Raw genomic sequence first — 24,795 nt, forward strand, 5'->3', positions numbered from 1 at the left:
CCTGCCAATGCAGGGGACACGGGTTCGAGCCCTGGTCTGGGAAGATCCCACATGCTGCGGAGCAACTAGGCTCGTGAGCCACAGCTACTGAGCCTGCGCGTCTGGAGCCTGTGCTCCGCAACAGGAGAGGCCACAATAGTGAGAGGCCCGCGCACCGCGATGAAGAGTGGCCCCCGCTCGCCGCAACTAGAGAAAGCCCTCGCGCAGAAACGAAGACCCAACACAGCCATAAATAAATTAATTAATTAATTAAAAAACAAAAAAAACTGCAGCCAAGAGGACCCAGAAGTCAAAACAAAGAGAGGGAGGGAGGAAGAGACACACAGAAATCAGGGGCTGGAGGGGCTTTCTAGGACCTGGAATGGGTGTTCACTTTTGTCAAATTTTACCTAAATCTCTGAAGAAATGGAGACAATAACAAATGGGTGCCTTATTTAAATCTCCATAATTAAACCAGGTACACATTCCTTACACATGCAAGTTATTCAGTACATTTTTTTCATAACTTTGAGACTAATAATGATAGTACTGGCCAATCCTGCTAATGAGAGAATTTAAGTTTTGCCAAGGACATCAAGATAGCTGTCCATTCCTGAGCAACTTAGTTAACTTTTCTGGACCTTCATTTCTTCAACTGCAAAATGAACCGAATCATTTTCATCTCACAGACTTGTGGTCAGGATTAAGTAAAATAAGACAAATGAAATGCCTGCCACATGTTCAGTTATTATCTTTCTATCTATCCAACTGTCTTTAATTAATTTATGACTATGTCATAATTTATGACTATTAATTATGACTAGGAGAATGTATGTAGATATGGTATCACCAGTCCAGGGTGTGGTTGTTATGGCAATTCTAGAGGATGCTTCTGGAGATGTCCATTTAAGGCATGTGGTTCCCTGAAGACACAAATATGCTAGATGGTAATGATACCCAATGTCTGGACGAGAAGTGGAAAGTTCATTCAATTACCCACATTTCTCGGGCTCCAGATGTTTGACAATACATTGGAGAACTTCCCCATGTAACTATTAGCATTTCCTATATTTTGCTGGCTGTTTGTGGCAGAGCTGAAACACCAGTATGAGCCTTGTTTCAGTCTTGCAAAACAAATTGATCTAACCTCAGAAGTTCCAAGAGCTACTCAAAAAGACCACGAATCCTGGAGCTGTATCTTGGTTTGGCTTTTGCCTCATTCTGAAAATAAGATCCCTTTGCTTAGCCGAAATTGGTTAAATATCCTCCTTTCCTCAACCATATGGGTATAGCTTTTCCAAAGGTCTGAAGGACAGTGGCCTTTGGTGTCTGGGATTTTAGGGCATTTGGCTAATCAATACCCCGGTAAGTAATTAACTACATCTGAATGAGAATCAAGTGAGTTCTGTTCGTTTCAAACATTAGGTAGATCTTATAGATCCCAGCCTGTAGATTTCTTTTACTCCAACTCCCTGAATAGTTTTATTCCTCTGTAGGTAATATAGGGTGGTGGCTTCTGGATGAGATGTTTGCTGTTGCTTTTTTCCTCTTGTCTTTGATGACTTGTCAGCCTGGGGTAGCCATACAGGAGAAGGTGAACTGGTGAGTTGGCCAAAAGTTTCTGCAAAATTTGCAGTTAGGGGTTACTTGGTGGGGAACTGAGACACTCTCATGTTTGCAACAGGCTGTTTTAGGATGGAATGTGACCTCTTTCCACATTATTACTAATTCAGTGAAGGAGTCCAGGCCAGTGACAAGAGCATTCACTTGGTGTCAGATGGACCTGTGTGCAAATCACAGCTCTAAGACTTAGGAGCTGGGTGATCTGGAGTAAATCAGATAATTGCTTTGTGCTTGCTTCCCGATCTGTAAAATGAGAATAATAATGCCTCTTCTATAAGAGTTAATGAACATGAAATAAAATATTGGATATAAAGTATACTCAACTTAATAAATAATAGTTCTCTTGAGTTATATTGGACAATTAACCTCTGCTTATCCATTTGTGTGTAAGAATACCCATCTCATAATGTTTTGGGAAGGATAAAATTAGATAATGTATATAAAATTATCTTGGGAAAGGCAAGAGACTGTAAAGATGCTGAGTCATTTCATTCTAGAAACGATTTAACCTTTTGCTATGGAGTAACGAATAGAAGTGATATTTTCATACGTACATTGCATTTTACCCATTCCATTTCCTTGAATATCCCAAACTGGCTTCACGGTTGTTTTTTTTTTAAATCTTAACATCAAGTATTTTGTGGTGCTTAAACAGCCTCTTATTTTGCCTTTGTGATAGCTTTAAAGAAGTCCCTCTCTCCCAAACATTGAAGATTTTAAGTAGAGTTATTTTATTCAAATTCTTGTTAGATGATTCAATTTTGAATCATTATTGCTTTTAAATGCTAGACTAGAGATTTCTTTTAAGTAACAGTTAAGAAGGGGGAAAGGTATTTTTATAAGCAGTTAATTTGCAACTTGTATTTAAAGCAAATACAATTTTGAAAAATCAGAAAATTCATCTCTAATAATTAGAAGATAAAGGCAAGAGAACTGTGGTAAAGGAAATCTCTGCTGAGATACTCTTAATTATAAAAGCTTATCGCTGTAATCCTTTTTGAAAATGAACAAAGAGTCTTATGTTTGAACTTATCAAATAAGAAAGACCAGTGAAGAGGCAAATTTGAAGTCAAGGCAAAAGAGAACCAATTAAATACGTTACAAAGTGCTGAAGTAGCAAGTCACAAGGTCTTTTTGTCTAATGCCAGTGTGCCTGACCCTGGCTTTGCAAATGCAAAACTACATGGTGAAATAACTTTACTGGGTTCAGATTCTGGCACTGGTATTTACTATTTGTGTAATCTTAGACAAGTTATTTAAGTTTTCTGGGCTGTAAAGTGGGAGGCAAGTAAGAGGAAGAATTAAATGCATGAAAAGTATTTAGAACAATGCCTGGTACTTAGTAAGTTTTCAATGAAAGCTGTTGCCAGTAGTGGTGTGTGATTGTCATGGTCATTTTTTGGGTATTTTTCATCTCTCTGATGGTTGATAAAAACTAGAATAATTTTGTAATGTGCCTATACATTATTGATACAATGTATAAAATAGACAACTGATGGGAACATATTGTATATGTATAGCACAGGGAACTCTACCTAATGCACTGTGGTAACCTAAATGGGAGGGAAATTCAAAAGGGTGGGGATATCTGTATGTGTATGGCTGATTCATTTTGTTGTGCAGTGGAAGCTAAAACAACATTGTAAAGCAACCATACTCCAATAAAAATTATTTTAAAAAATAAAATAAAATTTAACAATGAAAAAAATTGCAATGTGCCAATTAGTATGGATCTTTTGGATTAGTCTCACTTCAAACTTTAAAAAAATTTAACAATGGCAAAATAACTAACAATTTATTTTTCTTAAATAAAATATAAACACTAACATTGAAAACAGATGATATACATTTACATTTTTAATGGTATACATTTATTTTTATAAGCTCATATTTACCATTATTATAAAGTATATTGCCTGTGTGTTATTATACCATTACTATAAATTCTTAGAAAAGTGTGGTTGTTTGAGAAAAATATTTTAAGACAATGTTGATGAAAAGACCTTATATTCAGCCTCAAAAAGCAATGACTCTCTCTTATGTGTTTTATACTAATAATACATTTTAGCATGTGTGTTGCTTTAAAAAGTTAAAAAAATTTTCAATCCTTTTAATTTATTGAGATTTGTTTTATGACAAAGAATATGATATATCTTAGTGAATATGTCACAGGCACTTCAAAGTGTGTATTCGTCTGCTGTGTGTAGTTCTAAGTCATTAAGTTGGTTATTAATGCTGCTCAAGTTTTCACCTCCTTGTCTATCAATTACTGAGGGAGGAATGTTGCATCCCCAAGTATATTTGTGGATTTGTCTATTTCTCCTTTCAGTTCTATCAGTTTTTGTTTCATGTATTTTGAAGCTCTGTTATTATCTGTTTATCTACTTGTCTGTCTATGTCTGTCTGTCTATCTATCTATCTATCTATCTATCTACATACAGGTTTGTAGATGATCTGCCCCTTTATCATTATGAAAGGCTTTCATTATCCCTGGGTTTGCATGGTGAATTTTCTTTCCCAATATTTTATTTTAACTTATCTGACTCTTTATATTTTAAAGTACGCCTCATATAGATAGCATATAGATGGGTCTTACTTTATTATCTAGTCTAATAATCTCTGTCTTTTAATGATAGTATTTATACAACTTATATAAGATGTTATTACTGATATGCATGGGTTTGGGTTTACCATCCTTCTATTTGTCCCATCTGTTCTTTGTTTCTATTTTTCTCCTTTTTTGGTCATCTTTTGCATTTCATATTTTTTCTAATTCCAAATAATTTGATAGCAATTCTACTTTGTTAATTTATTTATTTTGGTTGTTACTCTAAGCTTTGCAACATTCATCATTAACTTATCACAGCCTACCTTCAAATAATATCATACCACTTCTGATACCATTTTTATTCTTCCTGAGTAACTTCTTTTGACCTTTCTTATAGTGCAGAATGAATTTTGGTGAGGGAGTTATCCATTTTCGTTAGTCTAAAGAACTCTTTATTTTGCCTTTATTTTGAAGGGTATCTTTGATGAATATAAAATTCTAAGTGAAAAGCTTCCTTTTTTCCTCCCACAGCACTTTGAAGACATTAATATCATTCCATTATCTTCAGCTTGTATAATCTTTGAGGAGAGATCCACTTTGTTATGGACTCCTTTAATATTTTATCACTGATTTCCAGCAGTCTGATTATGATGTGCCGAGGTGTGCTTCTGTGGACTTATAGCTCTCATCAAATTTGGGGAAAAAAATTTTGCCACTATTAATTCAAACATGTTTTCTGCCACATACTTTCTCCTCTGCTTCTGATCGCAGGTATGCTCAACTCCCTGATACTATTCCACAGGTCACTGAGGCCCTGTTCTTTTTTTTATTGTTTTTGGCCGTATTTTTTCTCTGTTTCATTTTGGATAGTTTCTATATCTGTAAGTTTACTGATCTTTTCTTTTGCAGTATTTAATCTGTTTTTTAGCCCATCCAATGGATCTTTCATTTTGGTTTTTATAATTTTTCAGCTTCAATACTTTCATTTGGTACTTTTTTATATCTTTTACTTCTCATCATGTCCATGATTCCCCTTACTTTAATATACTTAAAGTAACTCAAAATCCTTGTTTGCTACTTCAATCACTTTTATTTCATAGGTCTTTAGAATTAGGAAGGACTTTGACATCTAATTTAATCCACTCATGTTACAGATAAGGAAATTGAGTCCCAGAAAGAGAAGGGGAATATTAAATAACAACCAGACCACTCCTCTAGGCATTTTATGAATATTGACCAATTTAAACCTCATTATGTCCCTCTAAGACTGTTGTAATCATTATCCCCTCCAGTTGAGAGCCAGAGAGGAAACAAAGCAATTTGATATGTCAGTCACCCAGTTTCCTAGTTGTACAGTCAGGCCTTCTAATCCCCAGATCAGTGTTATTACACCATTACTGCTACCCTCACCCACCAGAAAAAAAAATCTTTTCAAAACTGAGCACCCATTTTGATAAGCACTATTTACAACAGCCAGGACATGGAAGCAACCAGAATGTCCATCAATGGCTAGAGGAATGGCTAAAGGAATGCCTAAAGAAGATATGGTACATATATACAATGGAATATTACCCAGCCATAAAAAAGAATGAAATAATGCCATTTGCAGCAACATGGATGCAACTAGAGATTATCATACTGAGTGAAGTAAGTCAAAGGCAAATACCATATGATATCGCTTATATGTGGAATCTAAAAAAATGGTACAAATGAACTTATTTACAAAACAGAAATAGAGTCACAGATGTAGAAAACAAACTTATGGTTACCGGGGGGTAAGGGGGAGGACGGTAAATTGGGAGATTGGGATTGACATATACACACTACTATATATATTATATAATAGATAATAAGGATCTACTGTATAGCACAGGGAACTCTACGCAATACTCTGTGATGACCTATATGGGACAAGAATCTAAAAAAGAGTAGATATATGTATATGCATAACTGATTCACTTTACTGTATACCTGAAACTAACACAACATTGTAAATCAACTATACTCCAATAAGATTTTTTTTTTACAAAAAAGCAAAACAAATATTTAATTTGGAATTAGGATACCCAAAGGTTTTTATAACATTTCTAACCCAGCATTTCCACTGATGAAGAATGAACAAAATACCTTAGGGGGATTAAAGAAATATGAGTGAAGACCTCAAATGTAGAAGATAACTATAAGGATCTGTTTGCTTCTTTAAATAGGTCATATAGGCAGTGGATCCTAATGAAATTTAAATCACTATCTTCTTTTTTATTTTATTGTTTCATGGGCATCAGAGTGTTCACCAAAGTAACCCAGGCCAGGGCTGTGCGAATATTTTCTATAGCTGTCCAGATGACTGGAAATCAATATGAATCCAGGCTGAATGAAATTTTAGCTAATATAAACAATTGGAGTAGTGGATGTGACTCAATGTGAGTCTCATGACTATGGACACTTTTTTTCGGGGTAACTAATCTTTAGCTATACTTCACGCAGCATTGGGTGTGGGCTTTGATGTGAGATCAACCTGGGTTTAAATCCTGGCTTCACCACTTAGTGGCTTTGGAACTTGGGTAAGTTACTTAAACTCTCTAAGGCTTAACTTTCTCATCTATAAAATAGAGACAATACATATTTCATAGCGTGCTTGTCAGGAGTTAAGAGAGTTAATATAAAGTACTGAGCATAGAAACTGGCACATGGTACGCTTTCAGAAAATTACTTTTATTACTTTATTTCCCTTTTGTCAGAAATCCTTCATAGTATTTCTTGGAATGTGTTTTTAAAATGCATAGATTTGGGAGTCAAAACAGCCTTGGTTTGAATTCTTGCTTTACCTCTTACTATCTATATAACCTTAACCACATTATTTCATCTTCCTCTGAATCTGTTTTACTTATCTATAAAATAGGTATAATAATTCCTACTCCACAGGGGTCTAGTAAAATTTAAATTATATAACATAAGATCAAATGAGATAATATATTCATACAAAAGTTTTTATTGAGTTCCCACTGTATGCCAGGTACTGTGCTCAGCACTAGGGGACCGTGGTGATCAGTAGAGTCATGACCCCTGCCTTGCAGACCTTGGAGTCTAAGGGTGGGAATAAAGTGTGGGAGGCTCTACATATGTGGGATTATGTTAGCATAGGGCAAGGCAAACCATCTGGAGGACATGAGACTTAACTAAACTGGGAAGGTCTGACCAGATGGATGAGGTGTGATTATTCAGTGTGGAGGAAAGAGCATTACGCATATATTGCAGGAGAGCCTGGAACATGCTTAGAACCAGAAGTTCTGTGTGGAATTCTATGTGTACCTGGAACACAGTAGACACTTTTTTTTCATTTGTTCATTCATTCATTCATTCATTCCTTTTGTTCATTCATTCAATACATATTCCAGGTATGCTACGTGATGAGCAAAATAGATAATGTCCTTACTCGCCTGGAATTTACAGTGTAGTGATGGAATCAGTCAATAAACATGTAAACCAAACATTTCAGTAAAAATTGTGATAAACAGTATGAAGGAAGCAAACAGGGTCCTTTGATAGACGCTATCGAGCAATCTAAAAATAGGCAGGTTGGGGCGTTCTCTACGGAGGTGGATTTAAGCTGAGATACAAAGGATGGTGAGGAGAAACCAAGTGAAGAGTAGGGAGAGTGGAGAGGTCAGCACATGCTAACATCCCCCTGCAGGAAATGGCTCATCACATTTGAGGACCTGCAGGATGGGAGCAGCATGAGACCAGGGGATTGAGTCCTGAGAGGATGTCAGAAAGGTGGGCAGGGGCCAGATCACAGAGGACCTTGGGCACCATGATGAGGAATTTGGATTTTCGTCTATGTGTAGTAAAAAACAAACAAACAAACAAACAAAAATCACTGGAGGGTCTTATACAGGAGGGATATTGTCTGATTTCTAATTTTAAAAAATCATCCTGGGGCCTGTGCAGAGAAGGGATTGGAGGAAATTGAAGTGGAATGTCTTGGACCATAGGAGGTCATAGCAATTATTTGGGTTAGAGATAACGGTGCCTTAAATTAGGACGGGGGCAGTTGAGATAGGCAGAAGGGAAGATATTTGAGATATATCTTGAAAGCAAAATTGACAGAAATTTCCAAAGGACTGGATATGGGGGTGAGGGCAAGGAAGGAATTAAAGATCACTGTTAGGTATCTGGCTTAAGCAACTGTGTGTTAGGGTGGTTCCACTTACTGATGTCGATAAAATTGAGAGAGGAACAGTTAAAAGGAGAAAATTAAGAGTTTTGATTCAGAGCCATTATGTTTGCCATGCCTGACAGGCACCTAGTGGAGATATAAAATGGGGCAGTTGGATAAACAAAACAGGATTTCTGAGCAGTGGTCCAGGTTGAAGATCTAAATCTAGGAGGCATTAGCATAGGTGGTATGTGAAACCCAGGAAATGGATATCACCTTCTTAAGGGTGAGAAAAGCAAAAAAAGAAAGGCAAGACTGCACCCTGAGGAATTCTAGTTTTCAGACACAACAAAGAGAACTGGCCACAGAGGTAGGAAGGGGGCAAGGAAGTGTGGTACTGAAGAAGTCCAAGACAGGCAAGATTTCAAGAAGGAACAATGGTTAACAGAGGGCAATTAAGACCAAGCTGGAAAACTTTCCACTGGATTTAGCAACATGGAGGTCACTGGAGACTCAGCACTTTCAAAGTCAAATTTTAAATATGTTTCATGATGTAATTCCCATGTAACTGAATGGTAGTAGCTCCAGGTTATATAATTAGTGACAATCAGTCTTGAATATAAGCTGAGCCTATTTATTAGGATGACCCACTGGAAATAATCAGGGTTGGGCCTTCTGACCTAGCCTGGGATGGGTAGCTAATTAATTACTTTGTGATCTAAATTGCTGAGGTGGCCACATTCTGGGGTCAAGCATTTGACTCACAGATTACCTGTTCAAGTCTAGGTTTTAGGCCATTTTAGGCCTTTTACCCAAAATGCCACCCTATCTAAAAAGGCAGATGGAAAGCATCTCACTAGTCTCCAGCCCTCCACAGCATAGGCATTCAATATGTTTTTGATGAAGATGGAGAGGTTTGATGAGCATGTCTGGGGTTGAGAAGGTTAGAGAGAAGAAACTAATATGTATGTCAGGCTGATGCTTGGGGCTTTCCATGCTTTGCATATGTAATCTCACTCCATATTCAAAACAGTCTCACAAGTTATTATTATCTCTGTTTTTTAGCTATAAATAGCAGAAACTGGATTTAAATGCATGTTTGGTAGACTCGAAAGCCCTTTCTGTGCTTCTTCAACTGTGTTACATAGTCTTATATATATTACATGAAAGAAAAAAATGACCTATAGTCAAAAATTGGGTAAATGCTCTGTTAAGTAAATTAAAATGCAGAACTTTTCAGAGCCTTAATGTGTTGTTGGGCATTTTAAATCTCCAAGAGCAGTATGTTGTATACAATTTATACAAATGTATTTGACCAGGTACATTTACTTCTTTTCCTCCTCACCTCTGGTGCATATCTCAGGAACTAGTACTCCACATAGCATACTTTGGGAACCCTGCACATAGCACTATATTCCCTTGTGGTGATTCTACAGATGAACAACTTAATAGCCAGACAGTTAAAGAAACTTGCTCATAGTGGCACAGCAAGGTAGATGCCAACTAAAGACTAGAATCAAAGACTCCTGAATCTTACTGCTCTACATTAAATCTCTTCCTGCTTGAGTAAATTTTCAGTAGCTGGGAAATGCTTTCAAACTATTTGCCAAGATTTACTAGGCCACAGATTTATTAAATGTTCCTGAAGTAATTGAAAAATTGATACGGTTCTTTTGGAAAGCCATTTGGCCGTATGTGTCATAAGCTTTGAAACCATTTGTATCCTTCAACCCAGCCATCCTATTCTACAGGAAGTATCTTCAGTAAGTAACTCAGAATACAGAAAAACTGGGTGCTCAGTACTCTAATTGTTTAATGTTAGTGGAATGGAACAATGTGCAGTCATCATAAAAAGTTTACATTTCTCTGATAATATTAAATGGAAAAATAAAGATATAAAAATGTAATAGTATGACCTCAACTATGTTATAAAAATTAAGAATGAAAGGAAATATAACAAAATATTAATGGTGGTGGAATTTGGGGCAATTTTTTCTTTTATAATCTTTTCTATGTTCTCTTTAGGAGAACGTATGACTTTTATAATCAACAAAAAATAAACTACCTTAAAAAATTCATTGGAAGGATAAGAGAAGATGCCCGTCATATTGATATTGGCTAAAAGATTGGAGCCCTGTAATGACTTAATGAATGGTCCTGTGTACCTTCTGTAGCCTTGCTTCAGTGATAGCATGACTGTGTGTTCCTCTGTCTAGACATCACGTCACAAAGCTTTTAAAACTACAGCAACACAGCGCTGCTCTAAGCTTCTGCTTCCATCTATTAACACTGTTTCCTTCCATTTTGACATCATAATGCAGTCTCTGTGGGCTTACAATGACATTATCTTGACAATTCTACAGTGAGATGCAGAACTAATACTGGAGTCATTTTCTGCTCCCAAACCTCCTCCCTGTAACTTCTCTCCCACGTTTTAGTGATCAGAACTCTTGTTTTTTCTCTGTGTTTCTACACGTCACACTTTTATTATTAGGACAATCTATCAGAAAAATGACATATGGACCAAACCTTGAGCCATTTGAATGTCTAGACACCAGGATCATTTAATTAGATTCTAACTGGAAATTAGGTTCAAATAAATTTCTAAACAATGTCATTCTATTTCCCATACATTGGCTTCATTCTTTCTATCCCCTTTTTATCCTTCCTTCCTTCCTTTGTTCCTTCCTTCCTCCCTTCCTTCCTTCCCCCCTCTCCCTCCCTCACTTTCTCCCTCCTTTTCTCCCTTTCTTATTTTCTTTCCTCTCCTAAATATTTACTGAGCACCTTCCTTGGGTCTGGCAAATGATAAGTGCCAGGGTTCAGTAGCAAATATATGAACAGTACAGGTACCTGCCTTCATAGAGCTTATGATCTGGTGGAGAAGGCAGAAATTATACAAACATTGTAAGTATGATAATTAAGTGTTGAGAAGAAGATGTGCAGAGACTGACAAATCATATGAAGGGAGATATCTATCAGTCTGGGTGTTGGGAAATGTTTTCCTAAGGAATCAATGTCTATGATGAGACTGAAAGATACCTAGGAGTCACCCAGGAGAAAGATAGTTGGATTCTTTCACGACTGGGTTTTACAGGTCGGTGTGATCAAGGGAACAGTGGGGTCCAGGAATTCAGGACATAATTAAAATTTTAAATGATGAATCACAAAATCAAAACTGATTATAAAGGAAAATGAAGATAGGAGAGGTCTTATTGCTAGAGAGAAAGCTCAGGTGTCAATGGAGGCCGCAATGAGGTCCAAGAAAAGTGCACGGGAATCCTTGAGCATATAGATACAGAAGGAGATGAGGCTGTGGAGCCCCAAATAACTATTTATAGGTGACTCATGAATTAGTGATTTGGAGGAGAAGCTGTTTCAGAGAGTAAGAAAGTCCATGATGAAAACATGGAAGATAATAGAATGAAGAAAAGGGTCATTGGAGAGGAAGAAAAGGAGCAACTGAAAGTGCAGAGCATTGGATGGTTCATTTATAGGGATGCTGAGGTCTCCCAGGATGATGAGAGGAACTGGAGTAGAGAGGAAGATGGTGAGCTGAGCACTGAAGTTTTTTTGAAGGGATAATAGGGCTGGTGCTCTATACTAGCATCATTTTATAGATCAGAGTTTCTCAAAGTGTGGTCTACAGACTCCAGGGAGTCCCCAAGATCTTTTCAGGGTGATGCCTGGGTGTTCAAAACAATTTTACAATAATACTAAGATATTATTCGCTCTTTTCACTGTGTTTATGTTTGCACTGACAGTGCAAAAGTAATGGTGGACCAGTCCCTCCCAACAGGAAACTTGCACAAGACTCTTAGATAGCCTCATCCACCAGAGGGCAGACAGCAGAAGCAAGAAGAACTACAATCCTGCAGCCTGTGGAACAAAAACCACATTCACAGAAAGATAGACAAGATGGAAAAGGCAGAGGGCTATGTACCAGATGAAGGAACAAGACAAAACCCCAGAAAAACAACTAAATGAAGTGGAGATAGGAAATCTTCCAGAAAAAGAATTCAGAATAATGATAGTGAAGATGAGCCAGGACCTCGGAAAAAGAATGGAGGCAAAGATCGAGAAGATGCAAGAAATGTGTAACAAAGACCTAGAAGAATTAAAGAACAAACAAACAGAGATGAACAATACAATAACTGAAATGAAAACTACACTAGAAGGAATCAATAGCAGAATAACTGAGGCAGAAGAACAGATGAGTGACCTGGAAGACAGAATGGTGGAATTCACTGCTGCAGAACAGAATAAAGAAAAAAGAATGAAAAGAAATGAAGACAGCCTAAGAGACCTCTGGGAGAACATTAAACACAACAACATTCGCATTATAGGGGTCCCAGAAGGAGAAGAGAGAGAGAAAGGACCCAAGAAAATATTTGAAGAGATTATAGTCAAAAACTTCCCTAACATGGGAAAGGAAATAGCCACTCAAGTCCAGGAAGCGCAGTGAGTCCCATACAGGATAAACCCAAGGAGAAACACGCCGAGACACATAGTAATCAAACTGGCAAAACTTAAAGACAAAGAAAAATTATTGAAAGCAGCAAGGGAAAAATGACAAATAACATACAAGGGAGCTCCCATAAGGTTAAGAGCTGATTTCTCAGCAGAAACTCTACAAGCCAGAAGGGAGTGGCATGATATACTTAAAGTGATGAAGGGGAAGAACCTACAACCAGGATTACTCTACCCGGCAAGGATCTCATTCAGATTCAATGGAGAAATCAAAATCTTTACAGACAAGCAAAAGCTAAGAGAATTCAGCACCACCAAACCAGCTCTACAGCAAATGCTAAAGGAACTTCTCTAAGTAGGAAATACAAGAGAAGAAAAGGACCTACAAAAAAAACCCCAAAACAATTAAGAAAATCGTCATAGGAACATACATATCGATAATTACCTTCAACATGAATGGATTAAATGCTCCAACCAAAAGACACAGGCTTGCTGAATGGATACAAAAACAAGACCCATATATATGCTGTCTACAAGAGACCCACTTCAGGCCTAGGGACACATACAGACTGAAAGTGAGGGGATGGAAAAAGATATTCCATGCAAATGGAAATCAAAAGAAAGCTGGAGTAGCAATACTCATATCAGATAAATTAGACTTTAAAATAAAGAATGTTACAAGAGACAAGGAAGGACACTACATAATGATCAAGGGATCAATCCAAGAAGAAGATATAACAATTATAAATATATGTGCATCCAACATAGGAGCACCTCAATACATAAGGCAACTGCTAACAGCTATAAAAGAGGAAATTGACAGTAACACAATAATAGTCGGGGACTTTAACACCTCACTTACACCAATGGACAGATCATCCAAAATGAAAATAAATAAGGAAACAGAAGCTTTAAATGACACAATAGACCAGATAGATTTAATTGATATTTATAGGACATTCCATCCAAAACCAGCAGATTACACTTTCTTCTCAAGTGCGCATGGAACATTCTCCAGGAGAGATCACATCTTGGGTCACAAGTCAAGCCTCAGTAATTTTAGAAAATTGAAATCATATCAAGCATCTTTTCTGACCACAACGCTATGAGATTAGAAACAAATTACAGGGAAAAAATGTAAAAAACACAAACACATGGAGGCTAAACAATACATTACTAAATAACCAAGAGATCACTGAAGAAACCAAAGAGGAAATCAAAAAATACCTAGAGACAAATGACAATGAAAACACGACACTCCAAAACCTATGGGATGCAGCAAAAGCAGTTCTAAGAGGGAAGTTTATAGTTATACAAGCCTACCTAAAGAAACAAGAAAAATCTCAAATAAACAATCTAATCTTATACCTAAAGGAACTAGAGAAAGAAGAACAAACAAAACCCAAAGTTAGCAGAAGGAAAGAAATCATAAAGATCAGAGAAGAAATAAATGAAATAGAAACAAAGAAAACAATAGCAAAGATCAATAAAACTAAAAGCTGGTTCTTTGAGAAGATAAACAAAATTGATAAACCATTAGCCAGACTCATCAAGAAAAAGAGAGAGAGGACTCAAATCAATAAAATTAGAAATGAAAAAGGAGAAGTTACAATGGACATGGCAGAAATACAAAGCATCCTAAGAGACTACTACAAGCAACTCTATGCCAATAAAATGGACAACCTGGAAGAAATGGACAAATTCTTAGAAAGGTATAACCTTCCAAGACTGAACCAGGAAGAAATAGAAAATATGAACAGACCAATCACAAGTAATGAAATTGAAACTGTGATTAAAAATCTTCCAACAAACAAAAGTCCAGGACCAGATGGCTTCACAGGTGAATTCTATCAAACATTTAGAGAAGAGCTACCACAAATCCTTCTCAAACTCTTCCCAAAAATTGCAGAGGAAGGAAAACTCCCAAACTCATTCTATGAGGCCATCATCACCCTGATACCAAAACCAGACAAAGATACTACAAAAAAAGAAAATTACAGACCAATATCACTGATGAATATAGATGCAAAAATCCTCAACAAAATATTAGCAAACAGAATCCAACAACACATTAAAAGGATCATACACCACGATCAAGTGGGATTTATCCCAGGGATGCAAAGATTCTTCAATATACGCAAATCAATCCATGTGATACACCATATTAACAAATTGAAGAATAAAAACCATATGATCATCTCAATAGACGCAGAAAAAGCTTTTGACAAAATTCAACACCTATTTATGATAAAAACTCTCCAGAAAGTGGGCATAGAGGGAACCTACCTCAACATAATAAAGGCCATATACAACAAACCCACAGCAAACATCATTCTCAATGATGAAAAACTGAAAGCATTTCCTCTAAGATCAGGAAAAAGACAAGGATGTCCACTCTCACCACTAATACTAAACATAGTTTTGGAAGTCCTAGCCATGGCAATCAGAGAAGAAAAACAAATAAAAGGAATACAAATTGGAAAAGAAGAAGTAAAACTGTCACCGTTTGCAGATGACATGATACTATACATAGAGAATCCTAAAGATGCCACCAGAAAACTACTAGAGCTAATCAATGAATCTAGTAAATTTGCAGGACACAAAATTAAGGCACAGAAATCTCTTGCATTCCTATACACTAATGATGAAAAATCTGAAAGAGAAATTAAGGAAACACTCCCATTTACCACTGCAACAAAAAGAGTAAAATACCTAGGAATAAACCTACCTAGGGAGACAAAAGACCTGTATGTAGAAAATTATAAGACACTGATGAAAGAAATTAAAGATGATACCAACAGATGGAGAGATATACTGTGTTCTTGGATTGGAAGAATCAATATTGTGAAAATTACTATACTACCCAAAGCAACCTACAGATTCAACGCATTCCCTATCAAATTACCAATGGCATTGTTTTACAGAACTAGAACAAAAAATCTTAAAATTTGTATGGAGACACAAAAGACCCCGAATAGCCAAAGCAGTCTTGAGGGAAAAAAACGGAGCTGGAGGAATCAGACTCCTTGACTGCAGACTATACTACAAACGTACAGTAATCAAGACAATATGGTACTGGCACAAAAACAGAAACATAGATCAATGGAACAAGATAGAAAGCCCAGAGATAAACCCATGCACCTATGGTCAACTAATCTATGACAAAGGAGGCAAGGATATACAATGAAGAAAAGACAGTCTCTTCAATAAGTGGTGCTGGGAAAACTAGACAGCTACATGTAAAAGAATGAAATTAGAACACTCCCTAACACCATACACAAAAATAAACTCAAAATGGATTCGAGACCTAAATGTAACACCAGACGCTATAAAACTCTTAGAGGAAAACATAGGAAGAACACTCTTTGACATAAATCACAGCAAGATCTTTTTTGATCCACCTCCTAATGGAAATAAAAACAAAAATAAACAAATGGGACCTAATGAAACTTCAAAGCTTTTGCACAGCAAAGGAAACCATAAACAAGACGAAAAGACAACCCTCAGAATGGGAGAAAATATTTGCAAACGAATCATCGGACAAAGGGTTAATCTCCAAAATATATAAACAGCTCACACAGCTCAATATTAAAAAAACAAACAACCCAATCCAAAAATGGGCAGAGACCTAAATAGACATTTCTCCAAAGAAGACATACAGATGGCCAAGAAGCACATGAAAAGCTGCTCAACATCACTAATTATTAGAGAAATGCAAATCAAAACTACAGTGAGGTATCACCTCACACCAGTGAAAATGGGCATCATCAGAAAATCTACAAACAACAAATGCTGGAGAGGGTGTGGAGAAAAGGGAACCCTCTTGCACTGTTGGTGGGAATGTAAATTGATACAGCCACTATGGAGAACTGTTGCACTGTTGGTGGGAATGTAAATTGATACAGCCACTATGGAGAACAGTATGGAGGTTCCTTAAAAAATTAAAATTGAATTACCATATGACCCAGCAATCCCACTACTGGGCATATACCCAGAGAAAACCATAATTCAAAAAGAAACATGCACCCCAATGTTCATTGCAGCACTATTTACAATAGCCACGTCATGGAAGCAACCTAAATGCCCATCGACAGACGAATGGCTAAAGAAGATGTGGTACATGTATACAATGGAATATTACTCAGCCATAAAAAGGAACGAAATTGGGTCATTTGTTGAGACGTGGATGGATCTAGAGACTGTCATACAGAGTGAAGTAAGTCAGAAAGAGAAAAACAAATATATATTAATGCATATATGTGGAACCTAGAAAATGACACAGATGAACCGGTTTGCAGGGCAGAAATAGAGACACAGATGTAGAGAACAATCGTATGGACACCAAGGGGGGAAAGCGGCAGGGGGTGGGGGGTGGACGTGTGATGAATTGGGAGATTGGGATTGACTTGTATACACTGATGTGTATAAAATGGGTGACTAATAAGAACCTGCTGTATAAAAAAATAAATTAAATAAAATTCAATAATTAAAAAGAAAAAAAAAAGTAATGGTGGCTAAAACTACTGTGGCCTTGATGCAAATCAAGGCATTGACATCAAACTCACAGGAAAGAAATTGTTTCACTTAGAAAAGTCCTAAAAATAGTTAAAATTGTTAATTTTATTAAAACCCAATCTTTGAATACATGTTACTTAAATATTATTTGTGGCAAAATGGAAAAGATGCATAAAGAACTTGTACTGTACCTAAGTATGAGGGTACAGTACATGTTTTTTCTTGAGAAAAAACAATTGTTTGAGTTGTAAGTCAGTGTTGATGCCTTTTTCCTGGAACACTGTTTTTACTTGACAGAATAACTGTCAAACAAACTATGGTTATTCAGGCTAAGATACTTGGCAGACATTGTCTCAAAAATGAGCAGAGGACCTATTACTTCCAGGAAAACAAACGGCATTATTTGTTACCAATGACAAAATTTGGGCTTTCAAACAAAAATTAAAATTTTGGAAAACATATTCACTACCATGAGCTTGAGATCACTGTTAATATTAATAAATTTGACTTATTAATATGTTACAGTGAAATGTGTGACTATTTTTAAGATATGTACACTCAGAGTACCATTGTTTTCTAAATTTCCAATGTCTGATGTTATAAAAATCATGTATGGGTACCAGATACAGTTAAAGGATACATAGATCAATGGGTTTTAATGTAACAGAGTACAAAAAATTTACTGATAGGCTTTCAGGTTCCAAGTGCAACTAACATTTAAGAAATGACTGCTTTTCAAGATTTGGTGTAGCATCAAAGAAGATCCACAATTATCTGAGAAAACTATTAAAACACTCCTCAACCACATAATTTTTTTCAACTACATAACTGTATGAGGCTGGAGTTTCTTCATAGATTTCAACCAAAGCAACGTAAAGCAACATATTGAATGAAGAAGCAGAAATGAGAATCTAGCTGCTTTCTACTAAACCAGACAACAAAAGAGATTTGCAAAAACATAAAACAGTAACACTCTTTTCAATAATTATGTTTCTTGGAGATGGATTTTTAAATAAACCTATATGGTCACATGTAACAGTTTTATTGTAATTTTAAATGGATAAATAAATATTTTGAAATTTCTCAGTTTTGATGTTTGGATTCTGTGACTATCGATCGACCCAGTCCCGTTAAACAAAAGTTCTTCAGAGTCCTCCATAGTATGTTAGAGTATAAAATGTTCCTGGGACCAAAGTCTGAGAACCAGTGATAAAGGTGAACATCACTTTCCTGATGATCCTAGAGCTTCCTGTTTGGGGTTTCAGCATAGCGGGCATCATTCATCACGTGGAGCAGTTCACAGCATAATTAGCATGAGTTCTGAAGTACTACAGCATCACCCCTGCATACAGTAGAGGCACAATAAATTTTTATTCTTCATTTCTTAAAACTGGAAATGATCGGAGGGAAAACGTGCACAACTCTTTTGTTGTTGTTGCTTAAATTTTACATCTCAAAATTGATGCAGGGAAAGGAAAAGAGTTCTGGAGATGGAAACTGGTGATGGTTGAACAACAATATGAATGTACTTAATGCCACTGAACTGTAAGCTTCAAAATGGTTATGGTAAAATGTAAATTTTATGTTACATGTATTTTACCACAATAAAGTATTGGGGAAGAAAAGAGCATTAGGCCATATAACTTGTGTTTTAAAAACAGCACATGCAATTCTTAAGAAGGAAGATAGAATCATTCTAGAATTAGAAGTACCCTTACAGCCCAGTGTTCCAAGTAAGAATAACTGTATTTATGGACATTCCTCTCCTTTCCCTGCTCCATCCCCACTCCCACTCCCAGATAACTTTAAGGCTAAGGGAATATACATTGTGATATTGCTTCATGTTCTACAGCTACAGGTACCCAGATGCCCAAATCAAGGGGTAACCTTTATAAGTTAAAAAATTAACCATCTATTCAGCCATAAAAAAAGAAGAAAATCCTTCCATCTGTGACAACATTAATGAACCTGGAGGACATTATGCTAAGTGAAATAAGCCAGACAAAAAAAGACAATACTGCATCATCTCACTTATATGTGGAATCTAAAAAAAGTCTAACTTATAAAGCCAGAGAGTAGAATAGTGGTTACAAGGGGCTTGGGGGGTCGGGAACATGGGGAGAGGTTGATCATAGGATATAAACTTTCTGTCATAAGCTGAAAAAGTTCTGGGGTTCTAATGCACAGCATAGTGACTATAGTTAGTAATAGTGTATTGTACACTTGGAATTTGCTAGGAGAGTAGATCTGAAGTGTTTTTACCACAACAAAAAAAAAAAAAAAGAAAGAAAGAAAAAAAAAAAAGGCAACTATGGGAGGTGATGGATGTGTTTCCCTTGGTTGTGATAATCATGTCACAATGTATATGTATGTCAAACCATCACGTTGGTCATCCTAAATATACCATACAATTGTTGTCAATTATGCCTCAATAAAGCTGGAGAAAAATTCAGCACCTGTTTTCATATTATTAAGATACTGTCATGTTAAAAGACATTTTTGAATTTGTAATTACAAAAATTAAAATGATCATGATAAAAAATTTAAAAATTGAAGCAAGGGGTGTCTTCTCTCTTTAGGAGAGTCAGTCGGGCTCTTCCGAGTTCTACTCCCACAGCTGTTTCCTGCCAGCTGGGCAACTGGGGAGAGTGGACAGATTGCTTTCCATGCCAGGAGAAAAAGGTGAGACATTTATGACCAATTTTGGAGCATTAAACATTTAAGTTGTGTACTAGGCATTCAAATGGAAATAAGCAGTCACGTCTGTAAATCTAGAGGTCTGGGGAGAAAAGGGTATTCAGAAGCCATATGCACATGGCTGGTGGAACTTATTTCTGCCTCTTCTGATTTTGTTTGTAAGGCATTTGGATGAGGCTGCAAAAGATGTGTTATGTTATGGCTTAGATGCCACTTAGAAAAGTGGCCCTCCAGACATGGGCACACTGATCCCCACTGGCCTCTCTGGGTCCTGGCCTATGTATTACCTTATAATGAGGGTCATCTGGAGGGACCAATGGCTTAGGAACAAAATGCCAAGCTGTCCATGACCTATAAGGAACTGAGATAAACCAAAGCATGTCACACAGGGTGTTCCTGAGGATTTCACTTTCATGCACTGAAAAGGCTGACATGCCCAATGAACAGATGTGTATCTATCTTGCCCATCTAAGTGGTTTTAACTGGTCCAAGATGATCGCTAAACTCAGTGGCATAAGGGGGATGTTGAGAGCACTTGTCTCTGTCAGGGAGGAGTATTACAATTCTGTCTTTGTTCAGAATCACTGGCTCATGGTGATAGTAGAAAGAAGACTAACTTCTATTCTGTTTTCCTAGTATTTTAAAATCTCTGCAGACGACACATGCCTTCACTGGATGCACCCAGGGTGGGTGCAGCCCAGACGTGGTACACCACTGCCCGAACCTCGTCTATTAGCCTATTGCTGTCAAGCCTGTTTTTTAGCTTTGACTCTGCAGCTTAGATTCTGGCTTGCACCTTATTTGCTGTGTTACTTTGGACATAATTTTTACCTTCTCTGTGCCTCTGATTCCTAATCTATAAATGGGAGTAGAAACAGTACTTACACCATAGAGTTATTGAGAGCGTTAAATGAGTAATGCATGCAAAGTGCTTTTCATGGCATCTGGCACAAAGTAAGTGTTTAATGAATGTCAGCTGTTTCTATACTTCCTATGTGTGCCCTCCTCTCCAACCCCACTCCCACTGCCTTGAATCAAGCCCTGCTCTTCTCTCACCTGAGTGATACTCTTGCAGAGCTTACTGACAGTCCTCCTGCCTCCAGACCCCCTCCTCAGTTAGATGCAAAAGTGCCCTGTGAAGTTTTGATGACACTGGCAGAAATACCATTTGGAGCTAGTTTATTCAACTTTGAAGGCTAAAATTTATGATTTTGCCTCTCCCATCTCTAGGATATGCCAAAGAATCTTAGATGTCCCAGTTTAAAAATATCTGGCCCCCAATTCTCATTCTGCTTTGACATCCTGGATTAGTTTTCTGAGCCTGCTGTAACAAATGCCAAAAACTGGTTGGCTCAGAACAACAGAAATGTATTCTCTCAGAGTTCTGGAGACCAGAAGTCTGCAATCAAGGCGTCAGCAGGGCCAGGCTCTCTCTGGAAGCTCTAGGGGAGAAGCCGTTCTTTGCTCCTTCCAGCTTTTGGTGGCTGCCTTGCTCCAATGTCTGCTCCTGTCTGCATCACCCCTTCCCTTCTGTGTGTCTCCTTTATGTGTCTATGTGAAATCTCCCTCTGCTTTCCTCTTGTAAGGACACTGTGATGGCATTTAGGGTCCTTCTGGATAAGCCAGAGTAATTTCTCCAAATCAATGGTGTCTGCAAAGATCCTTTTTCCGAATAAGATAACATTTACAACTTTCAAGGATTAGGACTTAATTTCTTTGCATGGCCTTTAGTCAACCTATTATACATTTAAACAGCATCCTAAAGCTATATTTTTCTCTTGTGCTGCAGTTTAGATGGCAGATAGCACAGGTGAATGACTTACAGTTTAAATCAACATTTATTACTTTCTTAGGGACTCAAAAAGACATCCGTCTTTAAAGTAATCCTTAAAATATTTAAATTCTGTTAATTTTTTAACTGAAAGACCATCTGAGTTTCTTTCTATTAATATTTTTCTTCCTCTCAAAATCACCCAATCAAGGACGTGCATTTCTGGAAAGAAACATTTTCTACTAGCTAGAAAAGAAAATTATGTCTTAATGATACCAACCACGGGCAATGGCACGGAGAAGGCCCTAGGGAAGTATCCTTACCAACCTTTCTGCAACACAATGTCTTCATTATTTGATAACAACCTAGAAAATAAGGAGCGGGTGGGAATGAACCTCATGTCTGCACCATCATTCCAAGTACAGAAACCACAGGAAGGACGATAATGACAATATATAGTCGCCATTATTAAATAATTTCTGTATACCAAGGACTGTGTGCTAATGCTTTAAATAAATCATCTTCTTATTTGATTTTCACAGCCAACAGTAGGTGACAGACACCACTCAATCCCTTTGCTTAGTTTGCCCAGTAAGAATGCGGCAGAGCCTCGATTTAAAATTTGGTCAGTCTGATTCCAAAATGCCCGTGAACCTGAGCTATATGCCTCTCCTGACTCTCCCGGAGCTATATGGAGAGTAGTAAGTGATATTAGAGGTCACCTAATCCAATTCCCACTCAGTCATAATCCTTCCAGAGTAGCCCAACAGCTGGCTACGAGGATGAAGCCGATGTTGATAAACTATTATTACTAAGCGCATACCAGAACCAGGCAGAATGCTGATGTCTTTACCTGTGTTATCACTAATCTTCAGAACACCCTAATCTCTCTCATCTTACAGATGAGAAAACTGAGGGTCAGAGACGTTAAGTAATTTACCCAGTGACACATATACCGTAAGTGGCAGAACTGAAATTCTAACCCAGCTTAAAATGAGATCATTAATAGTACTTAACCCCTTAGACTTGTGAGGATTAACTGACATAAAGAATATAAAGGGTTTGGGCAATAGTAAGCACTCAATAACTGGTAGCTACCATCACCATCATCACCATGATGGTAACTTCACGTCTTATAACTGATGAATGTTTTCAAGGTTGAGAAAGAGAATTGGCTATACATTTGTATGATGAGCTCTCTTTTATTTACTGCATTGTGGGGCAAGAGCGTGGGTAGAAAATGAAAATATCCTCCTATTCCCACATTGACCGCTAATTATAATCTCTTCTCACCTAGTTTACAAATCTTTTATTGCTGTTCTTAACTGAAAGTCAGGGAAGGCAAATGGGCAGGTCGGATCCTCACTTCTTTTTGCTACCTCTGCCTCTTTGCTAAGGAGCAGTTAAGTAGGCAGAAGTGGGCAAGAGGAAAGGGAGGGGAAGCCTCACTGCTTCACACTCACCCCCTGGAAGCATCTGGAAAAGGCTGCATTGATAATGATAATGATGTGGAAACCACTTCCATTTATTGAGCACCAATGATATGCCAGGCACAGGGCTAGGTGTGTCCTCAGACCTTCTCTCGCTTAGTTCTCACAAAACCCTTTCGAGGTAAGGCGCCATCACACCCATTTTACATACTAGACAATGGTCGCTCAGAAAAGATAAGTGACTTGCTCATGGGCAGTTGGTAAGTGAATCCAGGATTTGGACCTACGTTGGTCTAATCTCATGCCTGTGCTCGTTCAACTATAGGACACAGGTGAAGGAATCATTAGTAATTGTGATTAGTGAGGTTAACTAAGTCAGCCACCTCATTTTATAGATTTGGAAACTGAGGCAGAAAGTGCCAGGCACTGATAACTTTACACAGCAAGTAATAAATAGATTCGGGTCAGGAACTCAATTCTCTTACTTCTCAAATCATTGCCTTCCTATTTACTTATTCACAGTTTTAAAGCTAGGGCCTGTGGGCTGAGAGACGGCAGAAAGTATGGTGCTGATTGACACGCTGTGTGAAGCTCTTCATACAGCATGTTTTGTTATATTTTTTATCTCCTCAACCATCTCTAAGCTTCTTAAAGACAGGGATGGAACTTCAATTTCTTGGAATACCTTACTGTTCAGCTTCTTCCTGATACGACTAGTATCTAACACTGTACACCCTAGAGAAGACAGTGTCATAAAAACATTGAGCCCAAGACTGGTATCTATTTTTATTTTCTCTCCTTCCTTCAATAAGTATTTATTCATCTGCAGTCAGAGTTGGACACAGGGCCTCAGATGATGTCTTCAGAGCTCTTTTTGTCTCTCTAATTGTTGGATGGGCTCTTTCTATAGTAGGCAAGATGGCCACTTGATACCCACAATTCCCAGCAACTTTAGCTAAAAAGAAACTATCTTTTCCAATAGTTCTGAAAGAAACTTCCCAGAGAGGACTTTGATTGCCATAAGGTTGAGTCATGAACCAATCATTGCAACTTGGCAGATGATTGGTACTCTGGTTGCCCTGCCTCCTTCACATCCACACGTCCTGTGACTGAGGGGGTGACGTCACCCCCACCTGAACCATATGAGACATGCCACAAGAAAAGAGGAAATGCCATGACCAGAAGAAATTCTTCAAAGGAAAAGTGATAAACATCTTTTTAAAGGTGACTACCATGTAACTGACCATAGATCAAGTGCCAAGTATATGAAGCCAAATAAGACGTGGCTCTCCCTTTGCTGACCCTAACCCTATGTGCAAATTGTTCCTAAACTAGTGAGAAAGGTAAACAAAGAAGTGGACAATCAATCACAACCTTATATGACAAGTGCTAGGAGAGAGGGTACATAGGGAACTGAGAATATATTACTTAGTTTGGGAAGTTTGTTCCCGAGGAGGTAAACCGTGAGTCTTGAAAGATGAATAGGTACAAACTGGCTTCAGAAGGGGGAGACAGAGGTCCTTCCCAGCAAGTAGGAAGACCCTAGAAATAACTAGTCCAAACCTCTCATTTGATGCTTGGAGGCCCTACTCAATATTCCAGCTGG

The 24,795-nt window shown here is 37.5% G+C and overlaps 1 protein-coding gene across 1 annotated transcript in view; it reads left to right on the forward strand.

Annotated features, from left to right (window-relative positions):
• Positions 1–1,410: 1,410 nt before the first annotated feature.
• The window catches only part of C8A (complement C8 alpha chain), a 65,142-nt gene continuing 41,757 nt past the window's right edge, over positions 1,411–24,795 (forward strand). The window contains exons 1-2 of the mRNA XM_057535110.1: positions 1,411–1,581; positions 19,871–19,973. Of these exons, the coding sequence (XP_057391093.1) occupies positions 1,505–1,581; positions 19,871–19,973 (180 nt within the window). The 5' untranslated portion in view covers positions 1,411–1,504. The remainder of the gene's footprint in view (positions 1,582–19,870; positions 19,974–24,795) is intronic.

This window comes from Balaenoptera acutorostrata, chromosome 1 (assembly GCF_949987535.1).
Source record: "Balaenoptera acutorostrata chromosome 1, mBalAcu1.1, whole genome shotgun sequence".
In the NCBI taxonomy this organism is placed as follows: domain Eukaryota; kingdom Metazoa; phylum Chordata; class Mammalia; order Artiodactyla; family Balaenopteridae; genus Balaenoptera; species Balaenoptera acutorostrata.